This window comes from Etheostoma spectabile, chromosome 12 (genome assembly GCF_008692095.1).
Source record: "Etheostoma spectabile isolate EspeVRDwgs_2016 chromosome 12, UIUC_Espe_1.0, whole genome shotgun sequence".
Lineage (NCBI taxonomy): Eukaryota > Metazoa > Chordata > Actinopteri > Perciformes > Percidae > Etheostoma > Etheostoma spectabile.
The window spans coordinates 7,135,273-7,147,536 of NC_045744.1; the positions used below are offsets into that span (position 1 = coordinate 7,135,273).

Sequence of the window (12,264 nt, forward strand, 5' to 3'; positions counted from 1 at the left end):
GACATTGTCATTTATGAGAGCCTTAAAAGATACAGGATGAACAAAATAATGAGATAGAAGTGGAAGTTAAACATTTGTCTGAAGGAGGGGGGTTTAAATATGAACTACTACTGTAGTGCTGTATTACCACATTGATCCATCTTTTGTTTTGTTTAAAGGGATCTCTTCTCAACCAGGGCAGCAAAACATTTACAACGTCCAGTAACCCTTTTATGTACTCTACATATAAGTTCATCTATTAATAGATCCATAGCTAACAATGACAATTATAAAATTCTGATTGCAGGCTTTGTGTGTATCATCTTTTGTGTTAGCATTAGCTTAGGCCGATGGATGTCGTTAGTATTTGAACTAATTGTAATTTGGACCTGATGATGGCGCTAGTTAAAAAGATACGGGATCCTCAAAGTTATTTAAGGAATTGTGGAGAGAAACCTGTACCATATTGCATTGCAATCCATCTAATAGTTAATTCTCTGGGGACCATGATGACATTTGCATCTGTTTGTCCAACTAATTCAGTTGTGACAGACTCTGCATATCTTAAGTTCAATGATCTGCATGTCAAAGTCTCCTCACAAATCTAAGTTTCATTACTAATTTGACAGAATCATCAAGTTATTAACTTTTTGCTTGAGTTTTCAACAACATCTCAGAATCTATCAGCAGTTTGCTCAGTTTGAGATCACATTAATAATCTCTTATGAAATGTGGATGACACCATACAATTAAAACTGCTCAGTGGGTGCTGACAAGCTTCAGTTGATTTTCTCTATCTAGAACTGCAGTGTTCCCACAGTGCAACACTTTCATCATACTGAATTGAGCAACTGTACTTGCAGGGACTGATGACTGTTTATCTGATCTCACAACAGTTTCCCAATTATGTATCTCATAATCTGTAGTTGAGCTATGAAAAGGATATAAAAAGCAAATGACACCATTTAAACACAAAATAAGTTACAAGTATAAGATATGATCTATTCAAACACTGCACCCCTTCTGAAATGGCCTTCCTTTCTCAAAGGCCAAGTATGTTTTTAGTGTTTATTCATCAATATCAAATGAGAGTGTGAGGAGGTTGCATGCCTAATATTTGGCAGCAACTATTTCTAGCACAGCATTTTTTTTTCAACTTTGAAATGAAATGTTTCACAAAAGCTCATTAATGCGAAAGGCCTTTTTTTAGCCACAGTGATGGCAAATTACTTTAAGGAGATTGGTTCCTGCCATTCCTGCGCTGCAAGGCAAGTGGTTTGCTTAGTGCCAGCATAAACATAGAGGGCACAGAGAGCCTCTCTCTCTCTTCCTTACTGTCTGTAAGTCTCCTCTACATACTGTGTACAGGACAGTATAAGCTTGCAGAATTACACATCTGCATGCCAGTGTAACTTTGGTCCACACCTAGCCTGGGGTTCAGGGTGATGTGTTGTTTCCATGAGAGAACTTGGTAATGTTGTAACAAGGGAGTGTTTGTTTTAAGGGGTGGAGTGTGAGCTGTTCATGGAAAGAGAGAGTACAGACCAGACAGAAGAGAGCAGACTTTAGAATTAACTTCTGTTTGTTCAAGCTATAGTGCACAGTTTCTTCCGCCCCCATGAGGAACTCTATGATGACATGATACAAACTTTCCGTGACCCCGCACTGCCACCCCTCCTCCATGCAGTTGCTAGTAATCAAGGAGGACATGGAGGATTAAAAAAACTGATGGAAATTATCTTCACTCGAGTTTCTGCACGGGAAAGTCACAAGATGCCACAATCTCATGAACGTAGCCATACTGAGAAATACAGAGAGTTGCGTGAAGCTGATTGTCTGAGTTAGCTTTGTAGCAACTCATTTGGCAATGGCTTGAATGTAAGGGACGTTCATTAGTATCAAAAAGTTACACTCTAAAGCTTTAAATTGTCACTTGGCAAATTAAAACACAAACAGATTTACCGAGTTACCTCAAGATCACAGTGCAAAGTCTTGCATCATAGACAAGGTCAGTTGTGAGTTTACTTATACTAAGTTTCTCAACCAGGACCATGCTCCCGTAGTGTATTTGGGTGTGTATTTGTTTGTGTGTGCTACTCACAGTTTCTCCATTGCAGAAATGTAATCGTGATTGTGGACTATGGGCCTATTGTTGATTCATTATACATCTCTGCCTTGGTGGTGATGTTTTATTCTGCTGTTGAACGTCAGGTTGTCCAATCTATCTGGCTTAATAATGCTTGCTGCACCCGCGTGGTGTCCTTTGGCTTTTTATGTTTTGTTGCAAATTTTTGTTCATCTGTTTGACTTCTGTCTTTTCTTATGGTTAATTCTTGTGAGTCTATACAGAAGTTGGTTGTGTATTTATAATTGATAAGCGGTTGTATGCACAAGCTGTAAAGTGCTGGCTACTGAAGAGAATTTACTGTTGGTGTTTGGACATGAGGGCTCTGTGGTGTGGTGCTGTTCCATTTGTGTAGAAGTTGACATTAAATGCAATTTTTGTCTAGTTTATAGGCGTTCTTTAATTTAACAGTACAATCATATCATTTTTCAGCATTCCCCCCACCTCTTTAGATAGTTCTCCTTCCATCCCTTGCAAATAGCACATCTTCAAACAACCCTTGTGCAGTTTTGAAGCAGCCACATTATGGGTGTTTTGTTCATGTTTTGTAGCAAACCAGGGGAAACAGGTCAGCTAATGCGACACAAGGAGCGTGTCCACAGGCTCAGATTAGGGGAAGGTCCTGTGCAAGTGCTGCAGCACTTGGCACATGGCGCTGGTCAAACCTGTACCCATCAGGTAATTGGGGGATGGCGTGAAGAGAGCCAGCCCAAGGATGCGTGGGGAGAGTGAGTAACAAAGGCCCAGAGAGAACACTGCAGGAGTACGTTGCTCAGTAAAGAGATTTCCTGGAAAAAGGACTGACCTCTTGCTCTGCTTTAAACCCTCCCAGGACAACGCCACCTGAAGACTGACCGACCCTGGATGGGAAGAATCTTAAGTTAAAGTTTATTCCACTACCCTTTTCCTGTGCTAAGTCATCAAAGAACACTTTATGTTAAACTGAGTCACCTATTTTCATTGTGAGTCAGGCTTTCAAGTTCCCTAGGTCACTACAGTTTTTATGGGCCTCTTACCAAATTGTGCTCTTACATCAAATGTCAAGCGCCACAGATGATTGGTCTGCTTAGTAATATTTCATTCATGCTGTGTGACTTGAGTGTGGCTATTTATGTACCATCACTCAACTTAAAGTGTTAAAAATGCTGTCAACACATTGATTGTTGTGTACAATTTATCACACCTGGGCTAAGCACATCAGGTCAGGGAGGAGGATACACTTCCTATCTATCGAATGTGAGATGCCATACTTTTTTTTTTTAATTCATTTTTTCATGTCACAGTGAAAGATGACAAGTTGTGAAAGAGCATTTTCACACCTCAGGCTTTAATGAATTAAAGAAACGCATTTACATGTTGAGATCAAATATCTTAGGCAGGTTAAGACTCGGGAAGCGTGAGACAAAACCATTTCCCAAAGCACATGTCTGAGCCTTAAAATTGTCAAAGATGAATTGCTCCCCAAGCCAAACTGATTACTTGCATCAAATATTGCTCCGCTACGGTCATCAAAGCGATGATGAAAATGACATGTTCATGAAGATCACTGGAGGCACAAGTGCTAATTAATTGCACTGCCTCTGCAGCTTTCAGTTTTGTTTATTAAAACAGTTTATACCATAAGAAACCTTCCTCCGCCTCTTTATCTACTTATTTTCCATAATTCCCTGCAGTAAAAGTGGATGTTAGTTTTTTTTTTCATTTATTATTTATTATTATTTTTTAGCCAGATGGCATGCTGTATGTGAATGCCCCACAAACAATTGTATCTTCTTTTTTTTTTCACAGTCCCTGTGGTCTCAATAAGCACAGTGTGTTACCATTCTGCTAAAATGACCAGAAGCTTTGTTCCTATGTGTATTGGCGGCATAAATTGCATTTTTGTGAGCATGTTGTCTCAAGCCTTAGCAGCCACGTTGGATGAAGACGCCTGTGCAATAGTATATGGATGATAAGTTCAAACACAAAGATAATGACTTTATGTCAGGAGCCGAGAGATGTTTCTCCCTTTCATCTTCCACGTTGTGCTGTTCTTTATCATTGTTTATCTATACGTCAGGATAAATTATGCATGCCGAACAAAGCCCAGCCAGGCATATAATTAAATAAAAAGAATCAACTCAGCATTTTTTTTTTGTACAACTGTGGAACAACAGAAAACATGCCTAAATATACAATGGCATGCATAATTTGATGGGATCAAAACATTTTTGCTATCGTATAGAAAACTACCAAGGACAGCACATTTGCTGTTCAAACAGATGACAAATCCTCCCACCTCCATTCCCTCTGATCACAGCAAAATGATAAAGGGAAAAAGCAAAACGTTTTTTTTTTTCATATTCTCCACCCTTTGACCCCTGCAGTGAATTTACATACTTCCTCTAGAAAAGATATAATAATCTGTTCAAAGTGAGAGAAGTCAAAACATAGCGAGACTCAACATGTCGAATACTGTCAAACAGGTGAAGAACAGAAACGGGATCTCTTTAATGCAACCGGCGCTTTGGCAGGACACACGTTAATAGCACAGGGCTGTATTATGTGTTGGAAACGTGTCAGTAACTCATGGTCAGCTGGTAAACGTTCGCGGAACGAGGCAACTGAGATCAACTGAATTAAAAAAATACACCAACCTCATTTTTTTTTTTGGGTGGGGGGGTGAGAACCCTCAACTAAACAAACAAGATGTAACATGGTGATTAAGCGATCAATTATTATTTTACTTTGGACAGAGCCAGGCAGCTGTTTCCCCCTGTTTCCAGTCTTTGTGCTAAACAAAGCTAACCAGTTTTATTTACCATACACACTATGGCGGAGCAACATGTAGAAAATCAAATATGATATTTCTGACCAAATATGTCATTATCAATATTGTGACCATATTGTTGGATTGACCATTAGATTTATGACAAATAATCATCAGTATCATGTGGATATAATGACTATAGGTAAAGGCAAATAATAGGGCAGTTACTGTAATGCAGCTTTTAAAAACCAGGAAAAGACACCACTTTTGTCAGAATCCGATATCCAAAATCCAAGACAATATCTAGTCTCACATCACAATATTGATAAAGTATCACTATTTTCCCCACCCTTAATACAGACAAAAGTGTGGTATTAAGCTTCCCATTTGAGAAAGCAAAGAAGAGTGTTTCTTAATCGTCTACTCCTTATTTTCATCATTTTTGTTATGCTGTTAAGAAAGCCTGTCAACATTGGTAATGATGAATAGAAACTCTGGTTCCTGACTGCAAGTTTCTCTCTGACATACTGTACATACAGCCCATTGACATGTTCAGCCAACCCCTGAACATGTTAATGACATGTCATTTCTTGGCAAAGCTTTCAGTGTGGGTGATGCCACTTACTAGTGATACATTGCTACATAGGCTTTTATTTCGCAGTGCAAGCTTTTTTTTGAAAATGATCTCTCTGAACAGGAAGCAGAAAAGACAGACATCAATTTCCACGTGGGAATGTGTGTCTTAGCAGTAATGAAATGAGTTGCAAGCCTGTTTTCCCAGCAGCACTTGAGCAACAAGATCAACTTAGTGCCAGTGTAAGCTGCCTGAATGCCTGAACATGAAGAGGCTTTGAGATGTCACACACTTAAACACAAAATGTGAGCCTTCAGACACAATCCACTTGAAGCCCAAATCTTTTATTATTTCAAGGTTTCTCTTTGAATGTTTTAAAAACGTTTAGTTGAATAGGTTCCAAATTGCTTTGGATACTAAATAATAATAAAAACATTTTTGGAACACATAACTTTAAAGCATATTAATAGTTTGATTTAGAGATACAATTATCATTGTGTTTTTTTCTCAAAGGAACCTAATTACTGTCAATGCTGTATGTACAAACGTGATTGAGATAAACAAACCTGGACCCGTTTTAATCAAACTTCTAACAATTTGCATCAAAACTCTCTAAAGACAAGATAACCCCTGTGTTGTCTTCCTGCCGACCATGCAACCTTTTGGTTTTCTGGGTAAAAATCTTTTTTTGTCTTGGTTCGGCACTTGTAGTGAAAAAAAAAAGCAAACTATCCACGTTATTTTTGTTTGTGACTATTTGGCTAAAAGAAACCCAATATAGGAAATTTTTTTGAAAATGGGTCAAATGGACCCAGGGACAACCGGAGGGTTAAGTCAAGAACTCAAAGACAAGAATCTGTGGTATTGCTCATTCTTTGTTTAAAAGATTTTACTCAGTGATATGATATATTTAACATCTTTAATATCTCCATTAACAATAAAAGTGTGGAATGAACAACTCAACAACAATCTTATGATGTGTATATATCCCTGCAACCAGTAACCAGTAACATGGCTCAACCATGGCGTTCGTGGTTTGACTGGTCATGACGGTTTTTCCAAGATGGAGCCTGCCTGTACACCCTGTATATAACGGTACAGACTTTATAAACTATCTTTTTGATAAACTGTCTGTACAACAAAGTTCTCAATGCTTCAATTTACATGTCAGGACCCTCATTGTGCTAACATGGAGGTGTGGTGCTATTTTGAGCCTTGTTAGTGGAAGAAACAGGAACCCGTGCCCCGACAACTAGCATTACAAGCTAATTAGCAGTTTGCGCTAAAACTGGTCACGTTCAATTAGCATGAAAACATATCCCAGAGAACGGTCGACTCGGTAACCATGTGTTATTAACCCCAAAGTTCATTTTGCGCTGGAATTGTCCGTTAAGTTTATTAAAAGTAAAGTAAAAGTGTCAATTATTTTACTTAAATCTAAAACTTTTATAAAGACAGGCCCAGAAAACATGACTGCCTTCGATATGGTTGCTGTCTAGTGGTAATCAGTGCATTAAAAGTTATGTCAATCAATGTGGGAAAGAAAACATATTCCAAGTTTATTTGTTTTTTACTTTTTTGGGTTTTCCTTCCATTTGGATTATTACATGTGCTTTCAAGGCTCACTTGACCTGAGTAGGCCTACTGTAACACTCAAAAATCAAAACTAGTCCTGTGGCCTGGACTGTATTAAATCAAGCAAATAAAGTAAGAAAAGAGGAAAGAAATCAAACTTATAGTTTTCTTTTAAATGTTTTGGAGGACAGTGGCTTTTTTGAGAAAGTGAGAGTGAATCATGAGTCTATAGATTGCCGCCTGAATATAAAAAGTGTGCCGTTTTACAGCCAGCACTTCACTGGGCAGACCTTAAATTGGCTCTTTCTCCCAAATACAGACGCAATGAATTGCATAAGGGAGCTCTAACACACACACACACACACACACACACACACACACACACACACACACACACACACACACACACACACACACACACACTCACACACACACACACACATACACACACTCTCTCTTTCTCGAACCCACTCATATCAACACACACATTTCAGTTATGTTCATATGCATATTCTTCCTTTATGTACCACACACTAAAAAGTTCATACAAAATGTTGTAAACATTCTCCACACATAACATTATATAGATACAAAAATGACAAAAGTACACTGACTGTATACTGTTTACATGTTTCAACCATATCTGTGGCCATTACAATGTGTCATCCCATTGGTTTGAACCATAGACTGTATATAAAAATGGTCCACGCGACTCCACTTCCTCCCGCTGTACGAAAGTGCCTTATTGTTATTTTTGGAGCCAGACTCTGCGCCAGTGATCTGGCGGTGGAGCCGCGGTGTCAAAGTCCCGTCCATACTGCAGCCAGACACCAGGGGACGATCAAGATGTCTTGGCTTCACTTCTACAGTCTACGCATCAACCCCTGGTTGTCTTTTGAGTCCAAGCTGGTTTGAGTTGGACACTCTTGAGATGCTCCATCAGCTCCCCTGCACCAACTGACCCAGGATCAGAAATATAAAAAAATTAAAAAAAAAAAAAAAGAATTTCCTACTCCATGGCCAGGGTGACCCTGTCAGGTGTCAACGGCCCCGTCTTGACAGAGATCCAAAGGTCTTCAGTGGAATTCTTTTTTTTCTTTGTTTCTGACCTTACGGTTGCCATGGCGTCTTTGCCACAGCAGCTGTTGGCATGGCGACAGCAGCAGCAGTGGCAGCACACCACCAAAGTGGTAAGGAGGACCAGCAGGGGAAGAATTAGGAGGACAACCAGGCAGACTGTGTTGTACACCCCCTGGTTGTGTTTTGCTGTAGCAAAGCTCCAAAGTTGGTTAAAAAGATCCTGGATGCTTTCTGCTCTTCCATCCATGGCTTTGGATACGGAGCTGTGAATCCTTTCAATTGAGTCTGTCTGGCAGTTGTAAAGTTGTAATAAATCCTTTAGAGGGTTGTGAAGTTTGCAAGTCAGTGAATGTGCCTGTTAGGCAGCGGCAGACACCCAGCTAATTAAGATATGGTGTTAATGTAAGTCCTTTCGCGGAATCTGGTTCCAGCTTTGAAGTTGTAAGTTATGAAGAGTTACTCTTTACGAAAAACCTCAAACATCCAAAGAGCCAACAGCTGTCAAAGGTCAGATATTTCTAGTGTCTTGACATGTGCTTCTGTTTTCTACTTCTAGAGAACAGAGTTTACGGCACTATCTGATGAGGCATGCGCGCTCAGGCTTGTGTTGTTTATGTTAAATGGAAACACTGGAAGCATGGAGGGGGACTTCATGCATGCCTCCTTCCTTGAAATGCACTGTGAGGTGGAGACAAAGCCAAAGCGTTCTTTGATCAAATCCAAAAGACCAAAAGTTCATTTGTTTATAACAAGGTTTTCTTAGAAATCGCCCGGTTATGATGATCTTGATGCAAGATGAAAAAGCCCAAATCTGCACTTCAGCCAATTTTGTTTATGCTGCTTGGCATTGCTCCATCTGTTTTCTTTCTGGTTGTCTATTTCACTCTTCACTTGTCCTCTTGTCCTTTGGCTTTCAGTATGATTTAGTAGAGACGTAGTTCAATTTGGGTGTGTCTGTGGAACAAAAGAAAGAGAAAGTGAACATTGGTTTCCAGCAGACAGCCCTTCCTCCCTCCCTCTCTGCTTCCCCTGCCTCCAATCCATCTTTCTGTCTCTGTCTTTAACATATCTAATCCGGCTCTCTCTCCCCGTTGTCAGTGTCAGCTTCAGATTTTCAGCTTCCCCCTCATTAATACTGCATAGAAGTCATACAGCATTCAGGGCAGAACAGTCTAAGGGCCCCCCCTGAGGAAAAAAAGGGGCAACGAGAGAGAGAAGAAGAAGAGGAGAGGGAGATTGTGTCTGAGGGAAGGCCAGACCGAGATAGAGGTAACCAATCTTTCTAAAAGTCCCGCTGAGACGGAGAGTCTCAGGAAAAAAAGAGACAAGGGGGAGAGGTGTGCTGGGGAGAGACCTGCTGCAGGAGATTCATCTGAATACACCTGCTAATGGCTCTCATTGGAGGAGATAGATGGGGTCTGGCTCACGTTTTCATAAATGTCTGATTGTAACATTTTCCTCTGAAGTCATATTGTTCTCTTTTTCTCTGAGACGGTTTGATTGAGTCTGAGTTCTTGAGGCGACGTCTTTCTTTAAACGGTGTTAAACATGTGCAGTTTTTCAAATGATTTCAAACATCATTTGACTCAAGTATGTCCCCTAGAGTCTTTGTAGTCACGGCTACAGCTTCTTTGTATTCTAGATGCAGGAGGGAGAAAAGATTTTCATCTCACATTTGGCTGCTTCTTAGGCAGAGAGAGGGGAGAGAGAGAGAAAGATGCACCTGCAAGTGAAGAGCAAATAGATTTGGTGTGACTGTCTGCGTGTGTTACATCCCATGTGTGAAATTGGTTTACCCGCAGACAACCTACTAACTCCCCCCCCCCTCCCCGTTCATTTGCTCAACAGGAAGCTTAACGCTTAAAGCTAAGAAGTCATTTGAAACGTCAAAGTGAGAGTTGAGAAAAAGCTGTCTCACTGATCGAAAATAAATCAACACTTTTGACACTGTGTTTTTTGCTTGCCTATTTTATATTAAAGTTAAAATCAAGCACATAAACAGCTGTGCATTTTAAGCCAAGCATCGCCGGGCCTCATAAACCATGAAGGTCTGTTTTTTGGGGGGATTTCTGGTGCAAGCTACAAACTTTTTTTTAATCCATACATGAATATGGGTTCACAGCTAAACTTTGGTTGAAAGGCTCACAACATTAGCCCCCCCCCCCCCCCCCCCCAACCCCCTACCATCAACCTCTCCCCAAATATAAAAACATCACATATCTGTGGACCGTCATCTTTTTCAATGCACTTAAATTTAACAGTCACAGACGTAATAGTAGTGGATGGGAACAGGCACTCATTCATTTTCTTTTGCAGATTTCCATTACATTTGGATAGAATCTTGACTATAAACTAGAATGAAGACTGTGCACATTGTTGGGAGCCATAATGGCCCTGCCACATTATTGTTGTTAATTTCCTTTGCTGTAGGTACAGCTTGTTGTGATGAGCTTGGCTGAGCAGCAGCGCCAACGTGTACGCTCTGAACTCCCTCACATTAAGAAAACAATGTCAACACGACAAGTCAGAGCCACTGAACAATGCGTCTATAGGAGAGAGACCAAGGCCGGGAGCAGCACAGAGGTGTGATCTAGCTATGTGAAAGAGAGGACTAACAATGCATCAGTGGTGAAGTCATTAAATGGAATGGATAACTCACCAAGTGTTAAGCGATAATTTTAGTCTCTGGCCAGAAAGAATGATCACCGTCTAAAATGTCTAAATGACATATTGTTTTCTGTAAATGTTTTCACACGTTTTCACATCCTGTTTCACAGAAAATGTGAATCAGGATATTAGATCATCATTTTTGTGATCTGATTTTATCTTTGTTATGTGCATGCAAAGGCAAGAAAAAAAGATGTTTTTCTTTTTTCCAAACCTTTCTTCAGGTAAACACTTTGATTGCCAGCCAAGAGTCTCTTTCGCAGCAGGCCATACATGTTGACGCCAGAACATTGACTCTAGATACCTTTAAATATATCCCTGGTTCATATTATCTCACTGAGATGCCATTCTAAGACTCTGACGGGGTACTTGACTTTCTCATGACATTGTGCTCTCCTGGAGCTATCCATGTACAGGAAAAGGCCACGTCGGGGCCACACAAAGCCAGGAAAGGGCTGAGAAAAATGTTATGATTGCACTCAGTTAGCCCCTGCTGCTTTTTAAGGAACATGCGCGACCTAAAAGACAATGTTGTGACAGAAGGCAAGGCAGCAATCTTTAATGACTTGCCCCGAGCATACGGTCAGAGCAGACCGCGCATCATCAGTCAATATTAATACACGACACTTGAACATTCAGTTTGACTTGAGTCAGCAACCAACAATATATGAAGCCATATTCGTTTTGTTTTTCCGCTGAAAAGGTCTCTGATCATAAGTGCAGATGTTTTGCGTGAGTAGCTCCAGGCCTGCTGACAGTCTGGAGGAGCGCAGTTCTCCACAGTGAGCAAGTGCAAGTGCACGAGCCCATTACAGTTCAAACTTGTGCCAACTTGATCACTAGAACATGAGTTTAATGGCTAAATCAGACGTTCCACAGTTGAACGGAGCAACGGAAATCTATTCTAAGTGATTGATGCAGCAAATTAAGAGATTGTGACAAGTGAGAAACATCTTGTTTCATGAACTGAAATTTAAATCGTATGGTTTCTTTTAAAAAGTTAAGAAAATAACTAGAAAAGTCTGTTTCAGTGACACTGCAGCACTCACAGGCAGGAAGAAAGTCATCACCATATCTTTGGAACTTGTCAAACATCCTGTCAAATCTAATCACTGTCGAAAAACAACACATTCTTAATAGGAGTCACACCTTTTGCTTCTTTCTTTTTTCAACTTGTCACACAACGATAAGCACCAATAACCTATATGAACCACTCACAACAGTTTCAGAGTATTTCAAGTTACTGACACTCAAGATTTCTTTACCTATCTTACCTTACCCCGGAGGCACATGTGGAGTGGCAGGTCAGCTCGCCCCTCCTGTCTAATCCAGTCGTCTGCTCAAACATCTGCTCTTTCTGTTTTGGCATCTGGCTTCTTCTCTGATCTGGTCCCCTTCACCCAGACATCTTGACAAGTCTTCACTTTCTGTTCCTGTTTCCCTCTCTACCCTTGTTTCCCCTCCTCCTCCTCTCTCTGAGTGAGTGTGTGTTTTGGTCACAGCGTCACTGCACCC

At 40.4% G+C, this 12,264-nt stretch overlaps 1 protein-coding gene across 3 annotated transcripts; it reads right to left on the bottom strand.

The window, feature by feature from the left end:
• Nucleotides 1-6,663: 6,663 nt before the first annotated feature.
• kiaa0040 (KIAA0040 ortholog) lies at nt 6,664-12,264 on the bottom strand. Of its 3 annotated transcripts, none has more exons than XM_032532065.1 (2): nt 12,024-12,264; nt 6,664-9,036 (listed from the first exon to the last, which is right to left on the bottom strand). In XM_032532065.1, the coding sequence occupies exon 2, from the start codon at nt 8,327-8,329 to the stop codon at nt 8,012-8,014; it is 318 nt and encodes a 105-aa protein (XP_032387956.1). In that variant the 5' UTR covers nt 8,330-9,036; nt 12,024-12,264; the 3' UTR covers nt 6,664-8,011. The 3 variants fall into 3 exon arrangements, with proteins under 3 accessions (XP_032387956.1, XP_032387958.1, XP_032387959.1); XM_032532067.1 differs by having other exon boundaries at nt 12,029-12,242; XM_032532068.1 differs by having other exon boundaries at nt 12,015-12,227.

Coding starts and splice junctions, on each gene's coding strand:
- kiaa0040 (XM_032532065.1), bottom strand. CDS start 8,329: ATGGATGGAAGAGCAGAAAGCATCCAGGATCTTTTTAACCAACTTTGG.